Source organism: Bombyx mori, chromosome 25, assembly GCF_030269925.1.
Source record: "Bombyx mori chromosome 25, ASM3026992v2".
Taxonomy (NCBI): Eukaryota; Metazoa; Arthropoda; class Insecta; order Lepidoptera; family Bombycidae; genus Bombyx; species Bombyx mori.
The window spans coordinates 5,527,455-5,545,250 of NC_085131.1; the positions used below are offsets into that span (position 1 = coordinate 5,527,455).

Sequence of the window (17,796 nt, forward strand, 5' to 3'; positions counted from 1 at the left end):
TTTTTTTAAATGATTTTATGACCTGGTAGGTAAGACCTTTAGCTCATGTCTTATTTTAATTGATATTCTTATTTTTATGAAGAATGAAAATATGGATTCTAATGAAATGAAATGAAATCAAGATGATTAATTTGAGACAATTATCAACTGGGATGAAATTAAATGAAATGAGATGATATGGGATGAAATATAATCGAAGTAAAATGGTAGTCATTTACTGAGATTTTTTCAGTGACTTTTTGGAAGATCCCGAGAAGTTATGTCCAGCGGCTTTGTTTCATTTTCCTACATTTGTGCACTTTCAGAGATATTAAACAGTTATTAAACTACAGTTATTACCTATTTTAACCTGAAGAAACACTAAATAGACAAAATAAAACAAATTACACAACTTCACCCCTCGCGTTCCGGCCAAAAAGTCCCTACTAAAGACTGCTTTAATCCACCCATAGAGTATATATCTTAGATACGTCAAAATAGTCTGTGTTAATACTGTTAATAGTCTGTGGTGGTAATTTTCGCTTTGTAATCGCAATAAGTTGTAAATTGGAGCTGAAGTATTTATTTTAAAATTCAATAAACTTGGGAACTTGTGGAATTGACTCAGAATGGTATATTCAAACGGAAAAAATTATATTATAATAGTCACCTTTTGAAGTTCATCTTTATGAAACATGTTCACTTTTAGGGTCAAAATCAATCAGGTGGAGGTGGTGACAAAAAAGATGACAAAGACAAGAAGAAGAAGTATGAGCCTCCGATCCCTACACGAGTTGGTAAAAAGAAAAGGAAAGCTAAGGGACCAGATGCGGCTCTCAAGCTTCCGCAAGTCACGCCTCATACAAGATGTCGACTCAAGTTGTTAAAACTCGAAAGAATAAAAGACTATTTGTTGATGGAAGAGGAGTTCATCCGTAATCAAGAACGCTTGAAGCCACAGGAAGAGAAAATTGAAGAAGAAAGGTCTAAGGTGTGTTTTAAGAATTTCTTAATGACATGATATAAATTCAAATAATTAAGATAGATTAAGATCTCGGACACCTAAAATTGCAATTAATGGAAAGTGAAACTAATTTTCAGGTTGATGACCTAAGAGGAACTCCAATGTCAGTTGGTAATCTTGAGGAAATCATAGATGACAATCATGCAATAGTGTCAACTTCAGTTGGCAGTGAACATTATGTTAGCATTCTCTCCTTTGTTGACAAGGATCAGCTTGAACCTGGATGCTCTGTGTTACTGAATCATAAGGTATTTATAATTTGTTTGTTGTTAATTGACTATGCATGTTTGAATACGTGAAAAAGGAATGAATACAAATAATTCTGAGTCAATTTTGTATCCACAAATAACATAGGTATTTTTTTAAAAATAAAGTAGAATACAAAATGGTTTACTGGTTATGAGGTTCAAGATGCAATTTTGTTTTTCATTACTCTACCGATTTGTTGGTAGCTTAAGAGCTATTCTAACCACACATAGATTGGTGAGTAAGCTGATGGCGCTTAATCTGGGAGAACTTGTTAATTCTAGCCTAAAAGCTTGATTGATTTTTTGTAAAAAATATTTCTAAGAGTCTGAAAGATTTTCATCATTACAATCCTCCAACTACAATCAGATAATAATAATCAACATCGTATTATATTTTTTTCTCTTTGTTTTATCTAATTTTATAGGGATTTTGAACACTGTTGTTTGTTAAGATCATATGACTTCCACTCTACACAGACTTAAAATGCTATATGACCAAGATTGAATGTCCGTTTCATTCAAGCGTTATGGTTATGTCCATCATTAATGCAATGAATACTACTACACAGGTGCACGCAGTTGTTGGTGTTTTGGGTGATGACACGGATCCCATGGTGTCAGTCATGAAGCTTGAAAAGGCTCCACAGGAAACCTATGCTGACATTGGTGGCCTGGACACCCAGATCCAGGAAATCAAGGTTTTTTTTCTAGAAATATGCTATTGAAAAGATTAGTTAAATAAATAAATAAAAATAATTTAATTAATAAATGTTAATATAATATTTCTGTGAAAAATCATATTGGTGGTTACTAAGAAAGATAGAATACTTGTTTCTCTAAGTATCTGAATTACATATTCAGATTTTTATTCATATTGGTATTGCTAGTTTGGTAAGAAAAATGTCCACAAATATTTGTAGATTTTTCATAATCTTCATTTAAGAATACTATAATAACATCATAATGATGGTACATAGTTGCTCATTTAATTTAATCATAATCAAAACATTTTTATCAGGAATCTGTGGAGTTGCCTCTAACACATCCGGAATACTATGAAGAAATGGGAATCAAACCTCCCAAAGGAGTCATCTTGTACGGTCCTCCGGGCACTGGTAAAACACTCCTGGCCAAGGCTGTTGCAAATCAGACATCTGCTACCTTCCTACGTGTAGTTGGATCTGAACTTATACAAAAATATTTGGTAAGTTGTGGAGATAAATTTAAATTATGTATGAATATGTTTCAACAAATTCTAAGCATAAATCCATGTTACATAATTATATTTTAAGTGTGGGTTATATAAAACAGACTATCTTAGTTCTAACTTTGCTAACAAACCTAGCTATTTATTTGCTAAACAATAATTTTGATTCAAAGTTTATTTAGAATTATTTTAGTCCAATGAAAAGCCTTCAAAAGAAGAATAACTATAAATTTCTCTTGTTGGGATATACAAAAAAGAACTTATTTTTTGTGATGCTTTAGTCTACTATAGAACCAAACAGACCAACCAGAAATGTGTTTGCGTAGTAGACATTAAAACAGCAACGTCATTCATAATGATGACTACATATAAAAGATAATTGTTGACTTAAAATTTTGAATTATCAACTTATATTAATACCAAATCAATGCTTTTTTTTACAATAATTTCTTTCACATTAAACTTAACATGGTTGTCTATGGTATGAAAAAATAGTAGATATTGTTTCTAAAAGATTTTTTTTTCTCAGGGTGATGGTCCCAAGTTGGTTCGTGAACTGTTCCGTGTTGCTGAGGAACATGCACCTTCAATTGTTTTCATTGATGAAATTGATGCAGTGGGCACTAAACGGTATTTCCAATCCAATCAATGAAAAAATATACTAAATTTTCCAACAGCAATGTCAGTCTCTTATACCCATAAGAGACTGACATTGCTGTTGGAAAAATGAATCCACAGAGATACATACTGCTATTCTGTCTATATCTATCACAAACGAGTAATACTTTAGAGTTTAAATAGTGGAATTTCTATAATAAAATAAAATCAAGATTTTGATGAGATTGTTTGTGTTGAGTTGTGTGAAATTGTTCCATAAAGTGGTAAATAGCCCTGTAGGAATAAACTGACATAATAAATGGAGCTTAACAAAGAATATTGTTTTTCCAGTTATGATTCAAACTCTGGTGGTGAAAGGGAAATTCAAAGGACCATGTTGGAATTATTGAATCAACTTGATGGTTTTGATTCAAGAGGAGATGTGAAGGTTAGATTCACAAGTCACAATATTTAACAAAAATAGCTTTATTATTCAAGGTAATTAAAATTAATCTAACATCTATTCTTAGGTGATCATGGCCACAAACCGTATAGAAACTTTAGACCCGGCACTTATCCGACCAGGTCGTATTGATAGGAAGATTGAATTCCCCTTGCCTGACGAGAAAACCAAGAGAAGGATTTTCACCATTCATACATCAAGAATGACATTAGCTGATGATGTGAACTTGTCTGAACTTATTATGTCAAAAGATGATCTTTCTGGTGCTGATATTAAGGTAGGTTTTATCTTGTTATTAGTTCTATTTGCTGTAGATCTGCATATTAGTTCTTGGCCTGTGTGTGATGTAACCACTTCGTAACTTATGCCTGTGGACGTAACGTAAATGCTGTGACCTGTCTTGATGCATGAAATCAAAAGTATTAATTGTATTTTATGGTTGTGCCAATTCTCAAACCGGAACCCCTGAGTCTCAGCAGAAATAGACAGGACCGTGGAATTTAACCTAATGGTGTTAAAGACAAAACGTAATGTGCTTTCACAAACTACTCTGAAAAACATAATAAAATAAATATAAACGAGTTTACATACTATTAACCTCCAGGAACCCTGGATGAGTCGAATTTCTCAATATAATATGTTATGTTTGTAGTTTCAAAGTTTGTATGCAGACTAAAAATATTAGAAAGGATACTATTATGATATCAATGTTTACAATTTCATTTTAGATGATTTATTTTCTAACCAAAGAGGTATAATAATGCTGGTATAAAGGGCAAAAAAAAGTTTTTTTTTTTTATATTCCATTATTACAATACAAAATGAATCACCACAACTTTTTGGTATACTGTATAATACATAAACTATACTATACATTTTGTACGTTTTGTTATTTTTCTAGTTTTTATTTTTATTTATAGGCAATATGTACTGAAGCTGGTCTCATGGCACTTAGAGAGCGCCGTATGAAAGTAACAAATGAGGACTTCAAGAAATCAAAGGAAAGTGTCCTATACCGCAAGAAGGAAGGCACACCAGAAGGACTTTATTTATAAATGTATTCAATTATGTTCAATGATTTATTAAATTACGAACTTAATAAACGAAACCTTTTTTTCCACTTATTATTTAATTTAATGGCTTAAAACAAAATTACGCTTCTTTAATTTGTAAATGTGTGATCAAATAATTATGTTTTCTTATAACATTACAAGGATTTCAAAGAAATCAAAGTCTCTAATAGTTTAATAAATATCCAGAGTTGCTGTAATTTTAGATAGAGCGTGGCTCAAAAGTACTTTGGTAAGAGAATTTCAAATTACAAATGGAATATTCTAGGAGCATTCTTGTGAAACATAATTCATTATTCAGTTTCAATTGAATTTTTATACATACCTATATATCTACCACACCTTATAACCGTTGTTTTTCTCAATGGTCTTCAACCAATTATATTCCGACATCCCACAAAACTAGCTTACTATTCAAATTGAACTTTGTGGCTGTAAGGTGTCGACCTAGAATGTCACAACCAGTACCGTCTTTACCATAAGGGCACACGGGGCCCGTGCCCTGGGCCCCCATTCTCAGGGGGCCCCCAAGGACCGACAATTTGGTTACCAACTGTAGTCGAGAGTGGTCCTTTTCGCAGCTTAAGAGAATAAAAAATGAATTGCGAACAACAAGGTTACAAGAACGGCTGAGTAATTTGTCAATTATGGGCATAGAAAGTGATATCCTTCAAAAAATGTACTTTAAAGATATAATGGAATATTTTGCTCAACAGAAATCCCGAAAGAAACCATTATCGTAATCGTAACCAAAAAACCAGCAACATTCTAATATAATTAATATTATTAAATCATACTGTATTTGATTACCTATAATCACCTATAATACCTATAATGGTCATACTCAGTAAAAAAATGTTATTATACTTCGCTTTTTTTACTTTCCAAAAGGGCCTCAAATTCTTGTGTGCCCAAGGGCCCCAGCCTAGGTTAAGACGTCCCTGGTCACAACCCCATTTTTTTGGTCGGTGTCGTAATAAGGCAACCAAGACGCTCAATAAGTGGCAGTGTCCTCTTAGTAGTATTTACGTACCTCACCTAAAGATCAGCCCGCTGAGTTTCTCGCCGGATCTTCTCCGCCGGGTAGTTGTTTTTTTTATTCAGCTTAGACAAGAAACATGAATACTTCGAAAATTCGAGTGATTTTTTACTACGAATTTTGAAACAGCTCGCAATGTCAATGTTGCGTTTGGAGAGGGGACTGCTTTTTTTTTTCTTCCTACCTATGCTGATTGCCTTGAGAGTCTATTTCAGCTTCACCCTAACAGGAAGGTGAGCTCACGGGGCTCAAACTGGAATGTTGCTAACACTGGCCCTAGCAAGAGCAGTGCTTCGCAGAATCTACCACCGGATCGAAAACGCGACCCACAGAAGATTCGGCGAGAAACTCACTGAGCTGTGTCTATGGGTTAATTCGCTTGTCGAGCTCTTCGTCGCAAGCGACGGGTTCGACGAGGACAGTGCACGGACGGGGACTGCTAATGAACGCCCCGTATGATTTTGGCTTAAACGCTTTCGTGATGGAAATTTTGATTTGAAGAACGAACCACGTGGGAGACAGCCCACGCATGTGAATAACAATGAATTGAAAGAGATGGTGGAAGCCGATCCGAGTCAAACTCACCAGGACTTAGCGGCATGGTATAACGTTGCCTTACCAACATTAATGACTAATTTGCGTCAAATCAATAAAATAAAAAATCTGAAAAATGGGTGCCTCATGATTTGACTAATCTGCAGAAAGAAACGCGTGTTGAAACTTGTGTTGCCTTGTTGAGTCGATACAGAAATGAAGGAATATTGGATCGAATTGTGACATGTGATGAAAAGTGGATTATTTACGATAACCGTAAGCGAAAAATGCAATGGCTGACCCCAGGTCAAACGCCTCAACAGTGTCCTAAAGCAAAGCCAATAAAAAGGTAATGGTAACTGCTTGGTGGTCTCAGCATGGTGTTATTCACTATAGCTTTCTCCGATCTGGTCAAGCAATAACGACAGATGTCTACAGTGCCGATTCATGAATCGATCTTCACCATGATTGCGCCATGATAACGCGAGACCTCATACAGCACGAGAATCCGTTGTAACTCCACAGGAACTGCAATTAGAAACCATTCGTTGCCCTCCGTATTCGCCAGACCTTGCTCCAACGGATTACCATATTTTTCGCGAATTGGACAATTTTCTACGTAATAAAAAGTTTTCCACCCAGGAGGCAGTACTTCTACTGTGCTTTCACACAGTTTTTTAGATCTAGAACATCAGAGTTGTATCACAAAGGCATAAATAACCTTCCTAATAAATGGCAGCAATGTATAGATAATAATGGTAGATATTTTGATTAAATAAATATGTTAAATGAAAAAAGACACGAATTTCTATTTTTCAGTACAAATCAGCAATTTTATACTTTAATCCCCAATACATTTCATATTATTTCATTTGACTTTTCGATCTACAAATAAGCACAGTCACAGCTTTTTATTTAAAATAGTTGACGGTATGGTTTACTGAATTCTTTGCCTTTCTAGTGGACGAAGCAAATAAGCAACAATATTTCAAAGTCTGACAGGTACCAGTTTGACTTTTATGGTTTTACCTACTTTGTCGTGAGTTTTATCTTTGTGTTTTTTTAAGATACTACGCCTACGCCTACATTTAAACCTTGCCTTTTAACAAAATGCGAGCATTATTCCAAAGATAATTGAATGAGTGAGTCAGGCAGTGACTTAGACGCAACCGAGCACACTGCACTCATGGACGGCCACATCGCAGAAGCTCGTCCTGACAGGGAGTTAGCTGAAAGGATAGCTAGGAAACGAAAGACTAAATCCGATAATCAGCGCTCCTATGGCGTAAGTATTAACAGTTAATTAAGGCTTTGTTATTTAATCAAAACAAAAATAGAAAAATCAGAAAAAAACATGATTAGCATAGGATAGGATACAATACAAGTAAAATATTCAAAAAACCCCGATGTATACAAACACTGTTCGTATTCTATATATAAAAATTAAGTTCACATTAAATTAAGGATTGGTTGCAAAATGTTTTTTTTTTACATTTAAAGAAAATTCCCAAAATAAACTTTCACAGAGTGTAGAACAGATTGAAGGTGGCCCATCGGGGGCTTCTATTGCCCAGCAACCTCGAGTTCCAGCAGCACCAGTGGAACCACAGATTGAGGAGCTGGAGTTGAAGTATGGGGCTCGCCATGTCATCAAACTGTTTGTGCCTGTCACATTGTGCATGCTCGTAGTTGTTGCAACAATATCATCTATAAATTTTTACTCCGTTAAAGATGTATATTTGTAAGTATTTTAATCTTATACTGTTATGGGTAAAACCAAATGTTTTAGTACATTTTGTGATTATAGAGTTAGGTGATAGTGCTGAAGTACCAGCACACCATAAGATGATATTATCCTAATATAGTAGAATAAAAATTTACAGTGGCAAGAGCAAGTGGGAGGTTCCTTCCACCTGTTTTTTTGTTCTATTAAGCGCTTCATAAAACTGTTAACTAAACAAGGATGCTAGTAGTTAATTTATGTTTTAGATTTGGGAACAGTTGCAATAAATTCTAAACTATTAAATTCACATTTTTTTATTGCCCTTGTGGGCATACGACCCATCTGATGGTGAATGGTTACCGTCGCCCATGGACTTCAGCAATGCCAGGGGTAGAGCCAAGCTGCTGCCTACCGACATACATATATACAGTAAAATGTATAGTAGTATGACAAGGTTGAGACAGAGCTTAAATGAGAGATTAAATGAATCTGCGATTGGATAATTAGAAGTCCTGTGAGAGTGATGTTTGAAAATATGACAAAAGTTTTTTGTTTAAGTAAATATTGAATAATAAAAAAAAATGCTTCCTTTGCTGCTATGACATCATGCACCTTAAGACAAGAGACCTAACTCACAATTATATATTATTGCGGTTTGGATTACTGCTGTTCTAACCCTTTACTCTGCTCGGTATGAGTTCTTGACTGGATTTGTTCACTTTTCTAGTGTAATAGAAAAATAAAAAAAACTTAATTTAATATTGTTCATATGTATATAAAATATTATTTCAGGGCATATACACCGTTTCATGAAGAGAGTCCATACGCATCAACAAAAGTGTGGAATGCATTGGCCAATTCGATGATCTTGTTGTGTGTGATTGCATTAATGACGGTGTTACTTATTGTGCTTTACAAGAAAAAATGCTACAAGACTATTCATGGATGGTTGATTCTATCATCATTAATCTTGCTGTTTCTATTCTCTTACTTGTATATTGAGTAAGTATTGTAATATCTAATGTAATTAGTTCCTGATACTCATGTGTGTGCAAAATGGACACCACTCTCAGATGAATTTTATTTAAAATCTGAGACACATGAAGATATATAAATGTAAATGGTAAAATAACAGCTGTGACCATCACCTCTTATCATTCCAATTCAAACAAACTGCCAAGATTCTTTTTGTATGCAAAGAAACATAAATATCTACAAATATATTTAAAAATTATAGTAAATTTTTCAGTAGTTTAATATAGTGCCAAATTTTCACTGTCGGCAATATTACATTACATTACATTAGTCTTCTGGGATCATGACTGAAACGGAACTTGGAAATATTATCGCCTGGTTACTGGTTACTGGGAACACGTCCAAGACACAAACAACAGAACTAATTAATTTTTTTTTAACAATGATATTGACTGTTTTGGTATAGTGCAATAGAGGGTTACTTGAAACCTGCAAAATACATAATAAATCAGCATAACATAATAATATAAATAAGATGTATAATATTAAAAGAACCACACAGTCACCTACTTTGCTCTACTGGTATCATGTTGCCATGAGATAAATAAGATATTCTATGAATTCAATTATTGATTGGAATTTCATTTTCTTGTTAATCCCCTTTTATTTTCTTGAACATATATGGAGTACTTATTATATTTTTGTTTATAAGTATTTTTGATCTTCAAAAGTTTATAAATATATATATAATAATATGTTTTTCGACAACCTGTGTAGGATATAGTATGTGAAGTTATCAACTTTATAGTATCTAACTGACTAATTTTTGTCAGCAATATTTAATTGAATGCCTCTAACAAATTTGTGTGAAAAACTTTAAGGAATATTGCCTATTTGATTGCTCTTTCAAAACAAAAAAATCGTTTTCATGTATGAATGAAAAATGAATTTTTTTTTCAGGGAAGCACTCATTGCCTATAATATACCAATGGATTATATAACTTTAGGCTTTGTGTTGTGGAATTTTGGAGTCATGGGCATGATTGTCATACATTGGAAGGGTCCGCTGAGGCTACAACAAGCTTACTTGATCTTCATTGCAGCCCTTATGGCACTTGTGTTCATCAAGTATTTGCCGGAATGGACAACATGGGCCGTTCTTGCAGTGATATCTATTTGGGGTGAGTATAATAAAATTGTTAACTAGAAAATGTGAACATTAAAGCCAATTTTGAATAGTAACTTGATTAGCATTTATATTGGAAAAAAAGTAGAAGTCGAAAACATAAGATAAACTCTATAAATATAAATAACTCTATAAGTATTAAAAACATTACTCTGTATTCCTTTTTGTGATTTTTTGGGTATATAAAGTTACCTAAGTATGTATATTTAAAAATAAATATTCTTGTCATAGTTGTTACTTTGTTCATTAATTAATCACAAATGAATGTTGTTATAGATTTGGTGGCTGTATTAACACCGAAGGGACCTTTGAGAATATTGGTTGAAACAGCACAGGAACGCAATGAGCCTATATTTCCAGCTCTCATTTATTCATGTAAGTTGTAAAAAATTCTTTTAGTGTGATTACACATACTCACCTGGTATAATGTGATGCGCCCACCAATATTGATAACTTTCATCTCAAAATGTTTTTAACCACAAAAGACAACAATAAAAAATATGTGTTGATAAAAATATTGAACCTAAACTGGTTAATGGTCACCAAAAAGTAGAAATTGTAATAACCAAGAAATGGTGCATTTCGTATTTCAAATATTTTTTTAATAAAAGCGTGAGAAATATAAGTAGAAATTGTAGTGACTGTACTTGAGACCATAGAACTTATATCTCAAGGTGGGTGGCGCATTTACGTTGTAGATGTCTATGGGTTCCAGTAACCACTGAACACCAGGTGGGCTGTGAGCTCATCCACCCATCATCTAAGCAATAAAAAAAAACAAATATGTAGTGCATTTCGTATTTCAAATATCTATACTAATATTATAAAGCTGAAGAGTTTGTTTGAACGCGCTAATCTCAGGAACTACTGGTCCGATTTGAAAAATTCTTTCAGTGTTAGATATCCCATTTATTGAGGCAGGCTATAGGCTATATAACATCACTTGGTACCTTAAATAGTTCCTAAACATTATATTATTCAAAAATATTTTCACTTTCTGCGTAAATGAAGTCACGAGTAAAATTTAGCGTTATGCCAAAGTAACTATTCCACGCGGACGAAGTCGCGGGCAAAAACTAGTCTATACTAATATTATAAAGAGGAAAGATTTATTTGTATTGAATAGGCTCCGAAACTACTGAACCGATTTGAAAAATTCTTTCATTGTTTCGAAGCTACACTATTCCCGAGTGACATAGGTTATAATCTTTTTTGAAAAAATAAGGGATCCTTACTAAAACTCCAATAATGTAACCCAAAATGTGAAAAAATTACCTAAAATATTCTTTACATCGCGTGCCCTGCGAAAACTATTGATGATAGAATAAAATAATGTACCACGACTTTGTAGAACACATTATCATTTACAAAAGTGTTGCGACAGCATATGTCTAACTATTATAGTTATGCCGCAATAAGTGTTCTTTTATTTAAAAAAATAAAACAACGTTAAATATCGTTGAATTTTTGTTAAAGACCCGAGCAGAACCGGAGCGGGCCGCTTGTCTATACTAATATTATAAAGAGGACAGATTTGTTTGTTTGTTTGTATTGAATAGGCTCCGAAACTACTGAACCGATTTGAAAAATTCTTTCACTGTTTGGAAGCTACACTATTGAAATTTTTGTTAAAGACCCGAGCGGAACCGGAGCGGGCCGCTAGTTTTTTAATAAAAGCGAGCTCCGTCGTTGAATTATATTGTAATGTAAATGATTTAATTCCAGCGACAGTGATGTACTGCATGGCGGCAGCGAGCCCCGCGCCCGGCGCCGCAGGTGAGCGCGAGCTGCGCCCGCTGCAACCGCACGGTCCGTCACTCCCCTCACTCCTCTCACCACCTCACACCCTCACCCTCATTACACATTCTGCCTGATCGCTTGTGACGCTGTATCTATGTAGAATGTACTTTACTTTACTTTGGTGCCCCGGCAAAGGGGAAGGTGTAAAATAAATAACAAAATAACCACGAAATAACGAACAAATGCAATAAATAACAACAGAATTTGAGAGAAAACAGAGCGCGTCTGAGAACAAAGTCAGTACTGAATATTTTTTTGCATGCAGTACGCACCGTGTGCGACTAAAGACAGCAATAGTTTAGAGTGAGAGCGCATGATCACTGACGCCATTTTAGATTCGTTTCTCTATTGGTGCGGCTTATACACATCTAATTTGTTGACAAACTGATCGACGTTTTGTTGATTCATAATTTTTTATCAACAACAATATTACTACAATACTCTATCAGTTCAATCCCAGATTGTGATGTGTATCTAAAAATAAATAATTCTATTTATCATAATTTTGGATGAATCTCCTCTTACTCACATTGTCGGAGGAACTAATCAGTTCGCAAACGCAGTGTGTAAGGGTTAAATAAAGATAGGTTAGTGGTGTTTACAAATTTGACGATTGACGCTGAATTTAAATAAAACAATACAAAATAAACTATAATAATAAATTGCAACATAAAAATAGAACCCGCAAATCGCATTCAGAATTACGCTAAACGAAATGGTTCCGTAGTCATTGTCTATATATATATATATATTATTTAATAATTAAAAATTTCATTGATTCATCTAGTTGCTTTTAAGGAACGGTCCTTCATTTATCATATGGTGGTGGTGATATATAAAAAGTAAAAAAATAAATAAAGAAAATTAAGTAAAACTTTAGAAACAATAACTATTTTTCAGTACGTCAATCTCCTTGGTGCTTCAGGAACGTTGGTTTGATAGTACTTAGTTAACGTACTTGTTTTCGATAACATTGTGTATAAGCCGCGCCAATAAAGAAACGAATCGAAAATGTCCTCTATGTATCCGCACTGACAGATGATGGAGTCAACAAATAAAAAGGAAGATAAAAAGAAAAAGTTGTTTATTTAAAAAAAATATAAAAAACAAATGAGAATTTTTTTTCTTCAATTTCTGGAGATACTTTTCCTCTTCGAAGTATTTAATAACGTTATACACGATTTCACGTGCATCCTTCGATCAACAATAGTAACTAGATTTCGGGTCAGTGCTGAAAATCCGTCTCGTCAGATAACAACAGCTCACTTGAAATGTGAGCTCTTATTTTGTTTAGTTCACTTCAAACACAGCCAATGTCAACCCGTCTCACAATACCGCAGTGTGTATTCAAAAGTTGCAAAAACAATGCCCGAAACAGCAATTTAACGGCCGGAGTATCTTACTTTCGGTAAGTACATGAAGTATAAACTATATTTTAAGCTTTAAACTTATAAATAATATTAAATTTTCAACAAAATTACCGATTTTTAACCACCGCTACAAATATTGGCCAAGGCTCGGCCAACACATGGACAAACTTTTGCTTAACAGAACAGTAAATGCATGGAGTAGATTTGTGTTGTAATAATTTTTTAAAATTTGTTAGCATTACTTCAAAATTAGTTGGTTAAAATTGGTTAATGCTGCTTTTGTGCCTGTTTGTTGGACTCTCATTAGATACTTAGCTTTCCATTTTTATTTTAGCTTTCCTAGCAATCACGTGTGCAGAATGGATCTCGATTGTCGCCATAGAAACAAGAGATGACTTTTATAAGCCAGCTAAGATCTCCGCTGATTGACACTGGACATCTTTGCCTTCCGTGCTCACGGCTACTGAAACGTGGCCGAAACATTGTAATAAAAATACCGCGCTTGAAACCGTTTAAACGTTGTTTTATTATGTGCACTGGTCGCGAAAACTTAAAAATATATATTACACAAAAACGTAACGCTAATAAAATAATAAGTAATGTATAGATACTAACAAACATACATTTCCAAAACATAAAAAGTAACCAACTAAACTTTTACTTTAATTCATTAATAAATTATTTTAGTGTTCAGCGCGACTCCCTTACCTCCTGTAGTAAATAGAAATCGGCATTTCAAGAAGCAAAAATAAATAAAGCAAAACGATGTTAGTTCTCAGAGCAATAAAGGGAAAAAGTACTTTATTTGTTGTTACTTAAGATTGATTTAACATTAAAAGTTGTTTAACATATGTCTTTTTATTGGTAAGTGACAGGGGTAATTTATTGCTTTGCTCATTTTATGTGACGAATGATCGTAAGTATTAGATAATGTTTTGGAGATTTGTGACTTTATAACTAGGTGCCATAGTTGTAATTAGTTTGAACGTAAAAGTGTTTCAAAACTTTTTTCTCCGTTTGTTAGTAAACGAATGTAGCTATATAAGTGTATATTCACGCGGACAGTTTTTGCTTTAATTTTGTACGTATCCCTTTATCTAGTTACTATTGTTGATCGAAGCGTGCATCCCTGAGAAGGACTTTTCCTCGTTTGTGAGAGGCCATGTTATATAACAGTCAGAACTGAATATTTTTTTGCATGCAGTACGCGCCGTGTGCGACTAAAGACAGCAATAGTTTAGAGTGAGAGCGCATGATCGCCACCGCCATTTTAGATACGTTGCTTTATTGGCGCGGCCAGAAGATTGCAGAAAGTGGGAATGAGTTGCTCGCTCCGGGCATATCAATATTGTAATAATTGTTATGTTTTAATACTCATTGTAAAAATGAATATTTAAAAAATCTAATATTTAAAAAGACATGCCCGCTGAGTTTCTAGCCAATTCTTCTGAGGACGGAGGCAAGTTTTTGTGAATTGGCGGTATTTCTTTTGACGTTCAACAAGTATGTACTTTCACTTATGTTGAAATTTTTTTTTATTTATTTGATTTGATTTGATAATAGGAACTGTCGAGGGCGAAGGTCGCGACGGCACGGAGGCGGGGGGCGGGGAGGCGGGGTTCGACGCGGCGTGGAGGGAGAGACGCGACGAGGGTGCGGCGCCGCGCCGGCTGCGGGTCGACTCTGCGCCGCCGCGCTACGTCACGCGCCTCGACCCGCCGCACGCGCCCCACGCGCCGCCGCACGCGCCCGACCTCGACGAGGAGAGTCAGTATTTAGGTTTTTTTTTCCCTCCCTCTGATGAAAGGTATAGGTAGCCTTGAGAGGTTATTTCAGCTTCGCCTTGACGAAGCTGTCGATAATATTAGTTAAATATCGCAGAGTTTTGCAAAAGTAGGTAGAATCATTTGATCTTGTATAACACCACTGGTGGTACTCATAGTCGTGAATGCCAAAAATGTTATTTAATCCTGATCCACTTACCGTGCAGCTAATACTGATGTTTCTATATTTAATATCAATTAATTGCATTAAATCTCTATAGATTTTTAAATATATTAAACGTCAAATGACATTTACTAGGCCAATATGCAGCAATAGAGGTCTTTCGGCTGACTATTATGAAATTGAAAATAAATTCCTGTTTGTTTTAAATATCGATTTTTTAACAGACAAATCGATGTAATTATTAATATTTTAATTTGCAGAAGGCGTAAAACTTGGTCTAGGTGATTTCATATTCTATAGTGTCCTCGTAGGAAAAGCAAGTTCATACGGCGATTGGAATACAACATTAGCCTGTTTTGTAGCTATACTTATAGTAAGTACAAAACACCTACTAATCTATTTCATGTAATATGTATGCATAATCTATTTCATGTAATATTAATAGTAAACATATTATGTTTCTGCAGGATGCATGACCAAACTACTCGTGCCATTCCGTTTTTATTCATCTGAGATAAGCTCGTTCCAATATTCAATGTTTGATTCAAATCAGTTGACTAAAAATTTTTATATCATTATAATTATTGACATATCTTAAGTTATACATATTGATTCTTCATGATCATACATATCGTAAATCTTAAGTCGATTCAAGACATCATTAACGATAAATATGAACAAAAAAAAAGTTTCTGCACTCAATGTAATAATTTTTCAATGAGCATATTGTTATGGTTTTTGCAGCCTTATGTGACACAAGGCTCCTCATTTAGACATCCCTACATAGTATAAAACAAAGTCGCTTTCTCTGTCCATATATCCCTATGTATGCTTAAATCTTTAAAACTACGCATCGGATTTTGATGCGGTTTTTTTAATAGATAGAGCGATTGAAGAGGAAGGTTTATATATATAATAACATCCATTAAATAGTGGAGAAATCAATAATAAATTACAGTTTCCGAAGGGAAAGTAGGGCGGGTCGCGAGTATATATCTAATATATAAAATTCTCGTGTCACAATGTTCGTTCCCATACTCCTCCGAAACCGCTTGACCGATTCTCATGAAATTTTTTATGCATATTCAGTAAGCCTGAGAATCGGCTACTATCTATTTTTCATACCCTAAGATTTTATTTTAATTTTTTGGACAATTTTTTATTTTTATAATGAGACATTATGTGGTTGAATGAGGTATTGTTATTTTTATATTCCTTCATCGTTCACAGCGCTACATGCCTCTTTCACTCATCTACCACATCCTTACACACTTACAATAAGTTAGTTTTTTTTTTTCTACACTAGAAATTCCCTAGAAATCTTATATATGGCAAAACAACGTTTGCCGGGTCAGCTAGTGTTAATATAAAAAAAGAATTAGTTTCTGGTTGATTTAAATTGCCACTATTATATTTATAAATATTTTTCCAGGGTTTATGTCTAACACTCCTGCTGCTCGCCATATTAAAGAAGGCTCTTCCGGCGCTCCCTATATCGATAACATTCGGACTTATATTCTATTTCGCAACGCGATCGGTCGTGAAGCCATTTGCGGACGCTTTGGCGGCGGAACAGGTGTTCATTTAGCAAATACTCGTGTGTGCGTAAGGTAGATAGAAGTCGACAAACATTCTGTAAAAGCAGATCACATTTTTATGTTAAAATTAATTTGCAGTATTTTATTTTAATTATTTTCGTATTAATTAAAAATGTGTTTCGATATGTGTATAAAGGAATTTATTTGTTGCAAAAAAAAACTCCAATATTTCATTGAAACGATGGGAAAAATAACTTATTTTGAAATAATATGCGTAAATTCGTTAATCCGGAACTAACGAATTTGGAAATAGGGTGCCCCAGTAAACTAACTTTGCGTAACCATACCGAATTGTATTTTTTATTGCTACCAGAGTCAATTGATTAGAGGGCCGGTCTAGTGGTAATTACCGTAGCCCGTGGACATCTGTGAAAATGAGCGCGGCCAGCTCACTGTTCGTCTTTTTTTGTAATATCGCTCAATTACCTTCAAATAACAAAATTGTTTACGATATACTTGTCTTTATGTCGGCCGTCTTATTTAAGACAGATAAAGTATTACTTTGATTCCCTATTCAGGCTTTATTGACTCCACCCAACCGACATAGAAGTGAAAAGTACTTATTTTGGCAGACAAATGCCTCGCTTATTGCTCAAAATTCCCATGCCTATCGTAGCAAGTGTAGTTAGCTGCGGCATTTCCGTCGAAGCAACGTTCCTCATTAGTGAGGAAACGACTTGGGTAGCGCCTTTAGTGCCACGCTTATAATGAAATACCCACGTCTAAAAGAACACTGAAAATACTGCAGACAAAATAAAAACACTATGTATTACAAAGATAACTCAAATTCGAATCGTAACTAAAATAAAATATTCAGTTTCATTTAGGTATTTCATACAATTCACAACAATACAAACAAAAAACATTTTCAAAGTTAAATGAACATTCCACGCAAATTGACTTATGGTAATTTTAATTAATTTATGTTAGTTTAATATTATTATAATTATCTGTTTGTAAGTAACGTTCTGCAATTGTAATAAAATTTAATACATAAGTTTAACTTTTATTTTAAATAAAATTGAAACACCATACA

General features: G+C 34.2%; 2 protein-coding genes and 1 long non-coding RNA gene across 6 annotated transcripts; 2 read left to right on the forward strand and 1 right to left on the reverse strand.

Annotated features, from left to right (window-relative positions):
- The first annotated feature begins 429 nt into the window (after positions 1 to 429).
- Positions 430 to 4,638, forward strand: LOC101740447 (26S proteasome regulatory subunit 4). Its single transcript, XM_021346908.3, has 9 exons — positions 430 to 611; positions 689 to 970; positions 1,081 to 1,251; positions 1,821 to 1,949; positions 2,270 to 2,455; positions 2,988 to 3,088; positions 3,407 to 3,503; positions 3,586 to 3,795; positions 4,439 to 4,638. Exons 1-9 carry the CDS (start codon positions 609 to 611, stop codon positions 4,571 to 4,573), a joined length of 1,314 nt encoding a protein of 437 aa, XP_021202583.2. The 5' UTR covers positions 430 to 608; the 3' UTR covers positions 4,574 to 4,638.
- On the reverse strand, positions 3,526 to 6,493 carry LOC119630555 (uncharacterized). 3 transcript variants are annotated; one of them, XR_005246304.2, is made up of 3 exons: positions 6,213 to 6,493; positions 4,914 to 5,035; positions 3,526 to 3,886 (listed from the first exon to the last, which is right to left on the reverse strand). It is a non-coding gene; the product is annotated as an uncharacterized LOC119630555 (long non-coding RNA). The 3 variants fall into 3 exon arrangements; XR_009976665.1 differs by lacking the exon at positions 6,213 to 6,493 and adding an exon at positions 5,627 to 5,956; XR_009976664.1 differs by lacking the exons at positions 4,914 to 5,035; positions 6,213 to 6,493 and adding an exon at positions 5,622 to 5,956.
- Positions 6,494 to 7,064: 571 nt separating this feature from the next.
- Positions 7,065 to 17,794, forward strand: LOC101739954 (presenilin-1). 2 transcript variants are annotated; one of them, XM_004924500.5, is made up of 9 exons: positions 7,065 to 7,446; positions 7,688 to 7,902; positions 8,677 to 8,886; positions 9,820 to 10,040; positions 10,322 to 10,420; positions 11,771 to 11,854; positions 14,779 to 14,982; positions 15,423 to 15,535; positions 16,595 to 17,794. In XM_004924500.5, exons 1-9 carry the CDS (start codon positions 7,300 to 7,302, stop codon positions 16,748 to 16,750), a joined length of 1,449 nt encoding a protein of 482 aa, XP_004924557.1. In that variant the 5' UTR covers positions 7,065 to 7,299; the 3' UTR covers positions 16,751 to 17,794. The 2 variants fall into 2 exon arrangements, with proteins under 2 accessions (XP_004924557.1, XP_004924558.1); XM_004924501.5 differs by having other exon boundaries at positions 11,771 to 11,821.
- The last annotated feature ends 2 nt before the right edge of the window (positions 17,795 to 17,796 follow it).